This window comes from Monodelphis domestica, chromosome 5 (assembly GCF_027887165.1).
Source record: "Monodelphis domestica isolate mMonDom1 chromosome 5, mMonDom1.pri, whole genome shotgun sequence".
Classification (NCBI taxonomy): domain Eukaryota; kingdom Metazoa; phylum Chordata; class Mammalia; order Didelphimorphia; family Didelphidae; genus Monodelphis; species Monodelphis domestica.
Window position 1 is genome coordinate 166,799,721 of NC_077231.1, and position 13,389 is coordinate 166,813,109.

Below are 13,389 nucleotides of genomic sequence, written 5' to 3' on the forward strand. Positions count from 1 at the left end.
TATGCTATACACCTAACATTGATTTCTAGTCTACACATAAAGTAAATCTTATAATGATTCTGTTAAGTCCAAGATTCAGAGATGAAAGAAATAAGGGTAATTTAAGACAGACCTAAATGGGTGGATTTTTGTGTTATTTTGTATGTACCTTGTTGGATTTTTTTACAGAAATTGTGACACATCCTCAAAAGAAATACATTTAAGCAAATAAAAATACTATCATTGAACTTTAAAAATGATAATCCTGAAAACTGCCATTTTTCTAAATTAGGCTTCCTATAATCATTAAGTAGTCACAATGAATAAAGATGTGACCAGGCTGGTCCAGTGGGAAAACAGCAAGGTGGCTGAGAATATTCCTCAAATCACATCGTCTACAGATGGCACCCTACACTGCTCAGATGTACGATCAGCCCTAAATGAAGTTAAGATTCTGGATTCAAACAGGTTAAACAGCTGAGCAAATCATATATAAGTGAAGCAATGGGACTTGAAAAATTAATCCATTTTTCCGAATGGTCTGGCTAAGTGTAGAATATCTGTAGTCTGGCATCTCCTTTTCAGACCACATTTTTCAAAAGTCTTGAAGAAGGAAATATTTATGATGTCACATTTTCAGGAATTAATATTAAAAAAAATAAATTACACAAATGTGCCCTCCTGTGTCTAGAGGAAGTGTGATGGAAATATTAATACCTGGGTTTGCTGAAGTCAGAGAAGTACATTTCTGCTAGGAGGTGCCAATGTATGCCCCCATTGTTGCTGTACTGAAGTAGGACACCCTCTTCTCTGCTATCTGGTTTGTTGCAGGTGGTGCTTTCTCCACCTATCTGAATGTAAAACTGGACAAAATCCACCCAAGAAGTATCCATATCCCAGCTCACCAATTGTCTCTTTCCAGCCTATCAAAAAAGAAAAGATAAAAAAAATAACAACTTACAAATAATATTAGAGAGTTCTGTGGCTTAAAAAAATTTACCTCTCTAAGTTTCAGCTAGCATTCTATGTAGTGTTATATAGAAAATGGTATCACATTATGGCTGTGAATGAGAGAAAAGGGACCTTTGATTTGGTCCAAAGGTAACTTCAATCTTATCCACTCATCTTTTTGTTTTCTTTCTTGGATCTATTTTATTATTCCTTAGTCCAGTAATAAAGTGCTGGACCATGAGTCAACAAAACTTGGGTTCAAATCCTACTCTTCTAGTTATTAGCCTCATGACCAACCCATGTGAACCTCAGTTTCCTTGATCATGAAATGGAGATAATAATAATATCTGCAAGACTTATCTCATTTTGCTGTTGTAACAGAACCATCTTCAACGTGATAACGAAACATTGTTAGGACCAATTATATAGAAGTGTATGATGAAAGTCTAAAAATTGTGCGGGGCTAAATTAAACGAAATTAACTTTAAGACAAACACATGACCATACTTTGGAGGATGGGTGACATTATATGATCGTGAAATGCTAAATCAGATGTGCTGTGATAAGGTGAACAAGACCTCTATCACAGCTGATACCTTCCTTCCCAGGCAGAAAATTATTCACAGACCTCCTTTCCTTTTTTATAGACTGCCTGGGGCTAGAAGTAGAGCCAGGCACAGCTGAAACTAATTGATAAAAGGGGACAGCATCTTAGTCATTTTCACTGTGGGTGGGGGAAAGATAAAGATAATAAAATTTTCCTGGATACTGAAAAGCATGTTAGGGCCTAAAAGAGTTAACAATATCTTCAAATCCAGCAATTTTCTTTCCTTCTACCAGAAGGCTCAGTGTGTCTATCTCATGTCATGGTCATGCTGTGAAGTGTTGGACAGAATTGAAATGGTTTGTCATCATTCCTGTTGTTAGTAAATGATTTCATGGTAATGAGATTATGAAAAAATGTCTTCCTTATGAAACTCTATAGCCAAAAGCAGGTTCTTCTCAGGGTGGAGCTATGAAAGATCCAGAAATCTGTCACAGAGTTCTCTAACCCCCAAGAATCTCAATAAAATACTATATGAATAAATGAAGCTACTCTACAATGCACAAGAGAAAAAATCTATCATACATAATTCAAAACTATCAAGTTAAAAAAGAATCTAGTTATGGAAAATCACAAAGTTATTGATGGCTAATTAAAAGTGTACAGCTTTGTAAATATAGTTAAAATGGATTAAATGAAGATTTAAAGCATAAATATAGCATTAAACAAAAGAGATATAAAGTTAAGCCTTATTTGAGAGATCATTCTTTAGAACTCCCTGTGCTATGGAAGTAACTGCTATAATGAGATAATGATGTTTGGATGTACACACAGATACATACAGGCACACGCGCGTGCCTGAGAAAACCTTTACTATACTACTTGTGCTTTTTATTTTTCTTTCATTGGATTGGAAGTAACAAAAAGAAAAGCATCTTAGGGATCATTATAATCTATAAGAAGATCCTATATAAGAAAAAAAATCTACAGAATTTAGCAGGTTAATTCCAATGTAGCAAACTACTTTGAGAAACTTGGCATGAGGAAATGAGCCAGAAGGAGGAAGATCCAATAGTGAAGACAATTATTAAGAAATCCAATTATCACAATTAGCTAGTTGTAATGATTGCTTTCTTAGGAAATTCACAGTACAGGGCTATATTCTCCCCCCTACCCCCCCCCCCCAAGGATACTTTGGTGTTAGTCTACAGAGGATTTCAAAAAGTGTTGTGTAAGATTTTTGTAAATCATGAAAAAAGATATAAGATTATTGCTTAGCTTGGCATTTTACTACCCAAAATGTACATAAGTTTCTCCCCCACCCTTTTGTTTAGCTATGCAAAATGCTACATTCTTTTTTAAAGAGGGAAAGAAAAAGGAAATAGTTAAAGCAAGAATTTGCTTTCCCTATGTAAATATTTCCAATTTGGTTTCATGCATAATTTTAACTTAAAAAATTTATAGAGATCAATATATTTGTATAGTATTTAAGACAAGGACATTTTCATCATTCAGGCACTCAAAACTATTTTCACCTACTTTTTCAAATTAGAGCAGTAATAAAGAACTGATGCCATGAAACTAAAAAGAAGAGATATTTATTGATTGTATTTTCCAGATCCATGATAATCCCAACTCTTGTTACATTTTAAATTTGAGTAATTATTTCTAATCTCTCTGTTTTCAGTTTATCTCCAGTGCGATTAATAAAAACTGTAGTTAAAAATCATTATATTCCACTAATTCATTAAGTTTTTCTCTCAACTCTTCTACAGTTTCCTAACTTCCTTTATGTCCATCTCTGATTACTTTATGGGAAGAGTCTTTAGTCTCTTTGAATTTGGTAAAGTTTCCTTACTTTTATTTTATAACTCTTCATTCTATTTTTAAAAGTATTCCTTAATCAGTGTACTATATACTGTGTATAGTGCTAGGAGGTACTAAGGTGGCTGATGGGGTTGGAAACAAATATATTATAGTGGTATAAAATCCAGTTCATATTCTTAAAATGACATTAATGAGTGCAGTTAAGACATAAGCATATCTTGAATAATAAGGAGTATTTGATTGAACAAGGAAAGGAAAGTCAAACTTGAAAGTAAGCATGTATTATATTAGTTGTAGGACAGAAGGAGCCTTCAAGTTGCAGCATTGAGTTTATATTAAAAAATAGAGGAGATTTATGTGGTATTGGTAGGGCAACAGATTAATCAGTGCCTTACTTCAATGTACTTCAGTACATTGTAAAGAATGTATGGATTTTATCCTAAATACAATGGTTTTCAAATAGAGGCATGATAAAATGAAAGAACTCTTTTTGTAAGACAGATGTGGTGCTGGTGGTTCCATTGGAACAAGGAGAGACAAAGGGGAGGAACACCAGGCAACTTAATCACATAAATGGTAAAGGAACAAAAGCATGCATTTGGAATATACCTTGAAGGTTGGAAATGTCTGGACTCAGTGATTGATTGGATGTGAAGAGTTACAAAGAGTTTAAAAATTATTCCTTAGATTTGGAGTTTGAAAAACATTGCTCCTACTAACAAACAAATTTGGAAAAGTCATGGGACAGCTTAGATTTGGCATTATAATTTGGGTGGGAGACTGGAATGAAAAACACAGATTTGAAAGTAGAAATAATAGCTAAGACTATGCAAATTAAAGAGATTTCTTAAGGATAATGTAAAGATAAAAGAAAAGAAACATCTTTCTATCTTGATCTTTGGGTAAAATGAATACATTTCTAATAATTATTATTACTACTGCTGCCAACATTGTTGGAACACTATGAATAGCCCATCTTCTCTTCCTATCATAAAATTCTTTGAATATGTCCTGTATTGCCAATCTTTGGAGTTACTCAATGGTTATATATTCTAGCCCCCTCAAACCCACCATGCACCCCTCCATTGCTCTCTTGATGATATTCATCTTTAGTTCTTCTGCAGGAGTGGTGTTCCAGGTTTCTCTGTTATGAAACAACAACTACTACTATAATAATTATTTCTACTACAATATCAGAACTTATAAAAGACAGGAGAGAAGGAAATGAACATTCGCGAAGCACGTACTATGTGTTAGGACCTGCTCTAAGAGCTTAACAGATATTATTTAATCCTCACAACAACCCTGATAGGTAAGTGCTAATATTATTTTCATTTTATAGTTGAGGAAAGCAAAACAGAAGGTAAGTAACTTGCTCAGGCTCATATGTCTAAAAAGTGTGTGAAGCTGGTTTTGAATTCAAGTCTTCCTGACTTCAGACCCAGCACCTTGCACCATGTAGTTGTTTCTCACAGCAAAAATGGTACTTTACAGTTCCATTGTGCACTACATATTTCAAAGTGCTTTAACATTCACTGCCTCATTTCATTCTCACAAAACTCTGTGATTTAGGCAAAGATGGTGTAGTTATACCCATTTTATAGATTTGGACATGATCTCAGAAAGGGTCAAGCCAAATCAACAAGTGTTTACTAAATATGATGTTCTAGGCAATGTGCACAAAGCCACAGAGTTAGTAAATGACAGAACTAGGATTCAAATCCATGTTTTCTAATCCTAGTACTTGTTTTTGTCAGAACATAATGACTAAATCTTTTTTCCATTTTATGATTTTATTTTCACAATTTAGATTGTGTATATACTTATATGCATTGTGTTTTAAATATAGGAAGGTAACTTGTTGGATTCATGTTGTCTTAACTGCTGCAGGACAAACTGCAGGACCACTCCTGCATGAATGTGCCTCGAATCTAGCTCTGTGCAATGTACAGAAGGTCACTTAATTAATGACATTTGATGATAATGATCAGGGAAGACTTAAGTGTTGATGGATGTGAGACCTAGTTAAGTTTAATCCACCCTGATTTTCTGTTTTCTCAATTTTGTTTACTTGCTAAAAGATCAAATTTTCTTTGTTCTGCACCTGCGTCTGAACAAAAAGCATATCTATTTTTGCATTTGCATAAATTATTTGCCTTGGATTTATGCCTAAACAGACTCTGCCACATATCAGCACCACAGCATTATAGCACATCTATTGAAACCCTTGATGATTTATCTCAGAATGTGTACCTACCTTACTGAAGTATAGAGACGATCCAGAAGAGATGACCCCGCATCCTTGTTCTGGTTTGACAACTTCTCCTCCAATGACTTCTTGCCAGTCACTCTCCCAACCATTCTGGCTCTCAAAATCTGACATAATAGTAGATGGAAGGGATGCTTCTGGGTGGCACTCAGTGCCTAGATACCCTTGGTCACACCTAAAGAAGTTAGTCAAACCAGAATGATTTTCTTAATTGTAGCTTCTTTTTTTTTTAACATTTTTCATTAAGTTTTAAATCTACTTCAGTTATCAGGAATCACTTCAATAAAGAACAGTGAATTGAATATCACATGAATGTTGTTTCCCCCATTTAATTGAATGCAGACACATCTCCTTTTATTGTACTTTGCTTTTGGGTATGTGTATTTTTTTTTTTGCAAATTGAAGATTTGTGGTTATCCTGTGTTGAGTAAGTCTATTAGCAGCATTTCCCTAACAGTGTATGCTGACATCATGTCTCTGTCACATTTTAGTAATTCTTGGACCATTTCAAACCTTTTCATTATTATTATATCTGCTATGTTGATTTGCAATCAGTGATCTCTGATGTTAATACTGAAACTGTTTCGGGGTACCACAAACCATGTCTACAGAAGAAGACAAACTAAATTGATAAATGTTATAGGTGTTCTGACTGCTCCTCCAAATGGGCTTCTTTCTGTTTATTCTTGGCTTTCTCTATTCTTTGAGACAAAATAATATTGAATTTAGAACAATCCTACAATTGCCTCTAATTGTTAAAGTGAAAGGAAGAGTCAGTCACTGAAGCAAATGTAACTGTTGTCTTATTTTAAGAAAATGCCAGGAATGCCTTAATCTTCAGCAAACGTCAACATCGAAGCAAGACCCTTCACCAGCAAAAACATTTTAACTTGAGGAGGGTTAGTATTATTTTTGGAAATCAATTATTTTAAAATTAAGGCATAGGCATTTTTAGACAGATATCATAAACTTAAAAGGTTAAAGTATAAACATAGCTTTCATATGCACTGGGAAACCAAAAAGTACACGTGACTCACGTTATTGCAATGTTCAGTTTATTGTGCTGATCTGGAACTGAAGTCACAATAGCTCCAAGGTATGTATGTTTACTTTTAGCATTAAGCAGGAATAACCTGGAGACAGTGCTCAATTTTTTTCACAACATGAAGTAGAAAAAAAATCTATGAAAGACATCCTAAGTCATAAATATTGTAAGTTGTTTCTCTCACAAAATGACCACTTCCTCATTGACTATCTTTTTCTGGTGTCATGATCTGATTCAACTCCCTGGACTCCAGTATATGACTTTATATGGAATAATGTCCGTGTAGTGTAAAAAGATAAATGTAAAAAGTGATCAGTCTCATAATTACTACCTAATCTCTTGCCATCTCTTCAGTCATCTTCCATTTTCAAGTACAAATTTTATTTCTGAACAAAATTTGTTATTTATTATTTCTTTATCTGAAAGCTTTAAAAATGGACACCATGCAACAAGGTCCTATGAAGTACAAAGTTGTAAAGTTGCCTGAGTTTGTGTTTAGTTTCCAGACTCCCTAATGTGTTTTTTTCTCCCCATACTGTTTCTTCTGCCTACTCTTCAATTCTCCACTTTAAAAATCTCTTTAGGTATCCAGTGACTTTTTGATGGCTTCTATTTCCTTCCCATCATTAAAACCGACTTTAAGGAAAGCAGTCAATCAGTTTATCATGCTAAAGTATAATGGCTAACTGTTAAAAAAGTTGTTTTTCAGTTGTTTCAGTAATGGTTGAGTCTTCATGACCTTACTTGGACTTTCTTGGCAAAGCTACTGGAGAGATTGTCTTAGAGGTATTTACATTTTAACAGGGATCAATGTTTTAGCTAAAGGAATGAAACCACCAGACTTTCTGGCAGCAGCTAATTAATAGGTAAATAATAACAATTCATCTTATTTTAACAGATTTTTCTTATGGTGAAGCTAAAAATCTAGGTGTGCTCAAGCAGAACAGGCTGTGGTTTGAGAAAGAGTAGGATGACATCCTTTCTCTTTCTAATATATATATTCATTTACTATTATGATATATATGTATATCTTTCACTAAAATGCATATTCCTTCATGATCAATTAATGGATCAGTCCACAAGCATATATTAAGCACCTGCTATATGTCAGGCTGGGGATAAAGACAAAAAACAAATTAGTCTATGTTCTCAAGGTATCCTATCAAATATCCTATTTGAGGAGAGAGTGTATTTAAAAATTTTTAATTTTTTTAAAATTAAAAAAATATCTAAAATAATTTCAAGGTGGAACAACTTGTTGGCTCAATGGAGGGAGAGGGAAATCTGGATATGCGAGTTCTTGGGTTCAAATATGACCTTATATTCTTTCTAGCTGTATGACTTTGAGGCAAGTTACTTAATCCCAATTGCCTAGCCATGGCCCCTCTTCTGCCTTGGAACTGGATCTAGAACTTGGAACTAGAGTCAGTACTGACTCTAAGACAGAAGGTAAGGATTAAAAAAATACAAGGCAATTTTTTTGGGAGAGGGCAGGGTCACAGTGAGCTACTGTCACTGGAGAAACAAAAAAGTTCTTTCATAGAAGAATGTACTTGAGCTGAGCTTTGAAGGAGACTAGAGTTTCTAAAAATTGGAGATGAGGATGCAACATACTCTGAAATAGACCTTTTGTAAGTGTGGCAGAGTTGAAAGTCATATCTGCATAGATGGTGCTTTAAGATTTACAGATGAAGGGAAAGGAAGCTACATGAAACCATTTCTGCATATCCCCCTGAATCAACTCCTTTTCAGAACAGGCTTTTCTGAAGGTTTGATTATGAGAAGGAAAATTTAAATTCCATGATAGATGATCCAGTAGATTTTCTATGTACCTGAACTAAGGGTAAGAAAAGTAATTTTCTTTTGGATATTTCATATACAACAATGAAATCACATGATGATTTTGACCAATGCTAGGTTAATGGTCATGAAGAGCATTTTCAAGCTGCAGAGACACTGTACACTTTTTTGTAATACATACTTGCAAAGTCCACGCTCACACCAGCCATGGCCATTACACATGTTTGGACACTGCTGTCCTATATAAATATTATCTAAAGCCCATTCATCTTGTGCTGTATAATAACTCTGACTCCAACGGAAGCGAGTAGCACTGGACCTATAAACACATTAAAAGAAAAATAAGAAATCATTTTTGAACCTCCCCATTGGGAGATGTTAAAGCATACATTCTCACATCATTTTCTTTCTGGACTAGTGCTCTGTGGAATTTTTAATTAAGTGTCAACCCTTCTACACATTGAACTTAATTTTTCTGAAATGGAAAATACAACAACATATATAATAGCTTGTGAAAATCAAAAGGAATTCTGTCTCTTTTTTGTGTAATTTTATGATTAAAATGATTGAATTTTTGAAAATTAAACAAATAAAAATCAAATATTAATACATTGTACATTAAGTTTTGCTATTAGTGAAATAAGCCAAAGAGGGAAAGCAATGGAAAAAAAAAACTCTTTTAGTATATTGGTTGATTGTTAAATAGTGAACATTCAATATCAAATTCTAGGAAGGCCACCTTCAATTTGACTCAAAGCAAAACAACAGTTAATAGTTGAATAATTGGTGGATAAATAAAGAAGATTCCCACAATATATTGTTATTTATAAAACATTATAAAACACTGGTACGTGACCTAAACAAGATAACAAAGAATACTCAGAAACACAGTTATATTTGTTGTAACTGAAAAATTAACCTGATTCTTTTTCAAAGACAAGTTGATGTTAAATGGTAGCAAATAATTAAACAGTCCAATAGACATTGAAGAGACCTAGAGAACTTGGTTCTGAATGACACATGTGGACTGAAGAAGAAGAAAAAAGCTTATTGTCATTTCTGCAGCAGAAGTTTAGTCATATATCCAACTGGTAACTGAAAGGTATTTTTTTTAGAACCACTTACATTTACTGGATGCCACAAAGTATTTTTTTTAAACTTCTGGGAGTTTGAATTTTTTCCTCCTGAGGCTTTCTTGGTTGTGAGGGCAGATAATTGCTATTCTGCAGTAATCATTTAGGAATAATTTTCAGAAATGAATGGGCATGCCCAGAGCCACAGACTGAATCCCATGTTCCAAGTACAGTATCCATTGATAGAACAGATCTTTAGGGATTTGCAAGAACCCTTAAAACCTACTGCATCTATGTGTGTTTAATACACAAAAGTGCGTTAAAATTCAGAGTAGGCTGTGATTGCTTTTCTTTTCTCCATGATCTGTGAATAATGGGTTGTATTTCCAGTTCTGGTAGTGTGATTCCTGCCTCTAACCCATAACTGGCTATTTGACCAGTTACTTGATTTCTTGGCATCTGTCAGTCAACATTTATCAAGTGCTTAATGTGATAAGCCCTGGGAATACAAAGAAGCAAAAAGAGTCTCAAAATGACTAACCCCCAAAGCTCATATTCTAATGGAGGAGAAAGCATGCAAGTAACTTTTTTTAGTTGATTAATTGTGTCTGACTCTTTGTGTTTCCACTTGGGATTTTCTTGGCAAGAATCCTGGAGTGGTTTCCCATTTCCTTCTCCAGCTCATTTTTACAGATGAGTAAAATGAGGCAAACAGGATTAAGTGACTTGCCCAAGGTCAGGGTAACTACTCTATCCACTGAACCACCTAGCTTACCCTAATAACAATACTCTTCCTTCTCAATCTCTCTCTCTCCCCCCCCCCACCTCACACTCTCTCTCTCTCTCTCTCTCTCTCTCTCTCTCTCACACACACACACACACATATACACACACTATAAAGAGATAAGATAAAAGGTTACTTAGAATGCAAGTGTTAGCTTCTGAGGGTGAGTTCCAGGAAAATCCTTTTGTACAAGATAGGATTTGAGGTGACTCATGAAGGAAAAAGTAATTTAATACATACCTACTATGTGCCAGGCATTGTATTAAGCACTTCATAAATATCATCTCATTTAATCTTAACAACTTTGGAAGCAAGGTGCTATTGTTATCCTTATTTTACTATTGAGTAAACTGAGTCAGACAGTAGGTAAGTGACTTTCCCAGTAAATATCTGAGACTGGATTTGAAGTTTTTTTTTTTACTCAAAGCCCTTCATTTTATCCACTATTCTACCTAGCTGCTTCTAAGGAAGATGGAGTAATTAAGATATGGAGAGGGAGAGAGAGAACATTGCAGTCATAGGGGATAGGTTAAATTGGTAGTGGAACTTTTCACACTATGGGTTTCCTATGCCAATAAAATAAAAGGTAAAATTACCAATTTTCCTCTTCCCTCCAACAAATATTTGTTGAACTGAATTGTTTTGATATTATTAAGATACTATAAAGAGACTTAATTTGCATGTCTTCAAGAATAAGTGACTATACTAGAGCTGCTCTATTCTCCCCCACCAGGTGCCTCATTGAACAGTTTCACCCAATGACAAATCTTGTCATTTTGTACTTATCTCCTTTTCTGGTCTTATGCTGTCAACATCCTAGTTAGGTTTTCATCTCCTCTCATTTTGACTATTGCAATAGTCTCCTAATTAGTCTCCTTAATTCCTATCCCTCTTTTCTTCTGTCTATGCTCTACACAGCCCTCAAAATTATCTTCCTGAAAAACAAGTCTAACCATGCTACTTCTCCATAATAAAAAAAAAAGCTTTAGTGTTTCCCTGTTGCCTTCAGGATAAAGTGTAAGCTCCTCATGTAGGCACTTAAAAGTCTTTATAATATAGTTCCAGCTTACCTCTCCAGACTCATTTCACATTCCTCCTCTTCACAAGCTGTCCTGCCTAATCTAACATGTCCATTTTCTAACTACATTTGCCTGAAATGATTCTTTCTCTAAACTCTGAGTTCTTAGTTGACTCTAAATTGTCATCTCCTTTGAGAAGCCTTTTCTAATCCCTCTAGCTGTTAGATTCCTTCCTTCCTTCCTTCCTTCCTTCCTTCCTTCCTTCCTTCCTTCCTTCCTTCCTTCCTTCCTTCCTTCCTTCCTTCCTTCCTTCCTTCCTCTCTCCAAGTTGTTTTGTACTTATCCGCATAAATATTGTAGCCCCTCTAGAAGGCAACCTCCTAGTGTTATGGTTTATATTTTGCCTTTGGCTCTTCCATGTCTAGCACAGTGCTTTGCATATCCTAGGTATTTAATAAATGCTTGTTGAACGAATAATTTGAAATATAATACATGTATGTTTGTGTATGAGTGGCAATACTTGGAGAATCTTAGGATAACACAACTTGACCTTAAGGTGACAAATACAACATAGATTTTAAGTTTAGTGATGCTCCACTGAATTTATGGGTCTAAATATTTATACATGGGCCTATTCAAAATTATTTTTTTTCTTCCTTTTCTAGTTGATTCATGCCTATTGTAAGCACTCCAAAAACTATGATATTTCCCTAGGATAAAAGCAGCTTACAGTGGATTATTCTATTAAAGACTGTCATACATACTTGAATGTGACCATGATAATTATGAGAAAGGAAAGGGAAAAGAGATTGGATGCTGGCCACATTTTCAGTGATTAAAAAACACCTGGTCTTCCAAGCAACCTTCATTTGGCCACACGTGAGAATACAAAGTGTGATCTCACTGATGTTCAGTTGTGGCACAGCTAAATAGCTTCCAAAATAAATGCTTAAACTTTCCACTCGTCTGCTCCTCAACCATTTTTACTTTAAAATACCAAAGATTGTACTTTGGAAGATAATCACATATTTACTTCATGTCTACACTGGATTCGGTCAGAAAGTTAAACAATTACTGTGGGATATAAAGATGCCTTATGGTTTTCAGCCAGCTACTGTGGAATCCCAAGGGCAGACCAGGCACCAGGTTTAAAACTCAATATTCTCCCTTATTTGATTCTTATCATATACACTTCAGTGTGTGAAATAAAATAATGTCAAGTCCTCTCTTGATAGTCATGGAACTTGAGAAATCATGGTAAATGCAAGCTGACAAAATTGTACTTGCTACCTTCAGAGTTGGTGTAATTACATTTACCCAATTATTCTGTAACTCTTATTCAGTCATTAAGTGTTGATTTGTTTATGAAGTCAGCGACTGACAGCTGTTTGGATCTCATTAAGTCCTGTTCTTATGTAAATGTCCCTCATAAAACTGAAATTAATTTTCATCAGATAACAAATATTTAATTCTTGTACAATACAATTTCTCTGAGCAGGTGCATACATTTGCTGTTTTTCTCCAAGTTGGTCTCATCTAATACATTTTCCTGCTAGCAGATCTTTGTGTACACAAGGATCCTGGAAAACCACATTTACTTGACTGCTCTACCCTTATTGTTGCATATGTTTGAATCAAAATGCCAGGACATTGCGGGGAGTTTTGCCAAAGAGAAATCTAGCTTCAAACTGCACTGTACCAATTTCCTTATCCTGTTTGAAGCTTTAGGAAAACAGATTCCTTCAAAAACTGTACAACAAACTAAAAGGATCAACTTGACTGCATTAAGGAAAATAGACTTCTTCCCCACATTCCAGTTCTAAAATAATGCACATCCATAAAAAGAGCAATTAGCACACCTGGCTTTTCTGGAGCTTCAACAATGTTTGATTTACATACTGATTAGTCGAATGCTAAAATAAATACTTCACTGAGGTGTTTGTATAGTTCTGCTCCTATTATTACTTCTGGGAAAGTCACAATTAAATAAATTCAGATCAACTTTTAAGATGGAACATCTGAGGAACTAAACTCAGCAATTGGGTTCTTATCTCAATTGGGTAAAACTGGGATGCATTTTAGGAAAGCATCTTCAAAG

The 13,389-nt window shown here is 34.7% G+C and overlaps 1 protein-coding gene across 1 annotated transcript in view; it reads right to left on the reverse strand.

The window, feature by feature from the left end:
• The window catches only part of RELN (reelin), a 539,202-nt gene that overhangs the window by 135,630 nt on the left and 390,183 nt on the right, over window positions 1-13,389 (reverse strand). Inside the window, exons 23-25 of the mRNA XM_003342005.3 lie at window positions 8,597-8,734; window positions 5,559-5,745; window positions 697-902 (exon numbers count right to left, since the gene is read on the reverse strand). Of these exons, the coding sequence (XP_003342053.2) occupies window positions 697-902; window positions 5,559-5,745; window positions 8,597-8,734 (531 nt within the window). The remainder of the gene's footprint in view (window positions 1-696; window positions 903-5,558; window positions 5,746-8,596; window positions 8,735-13,389) is intronic.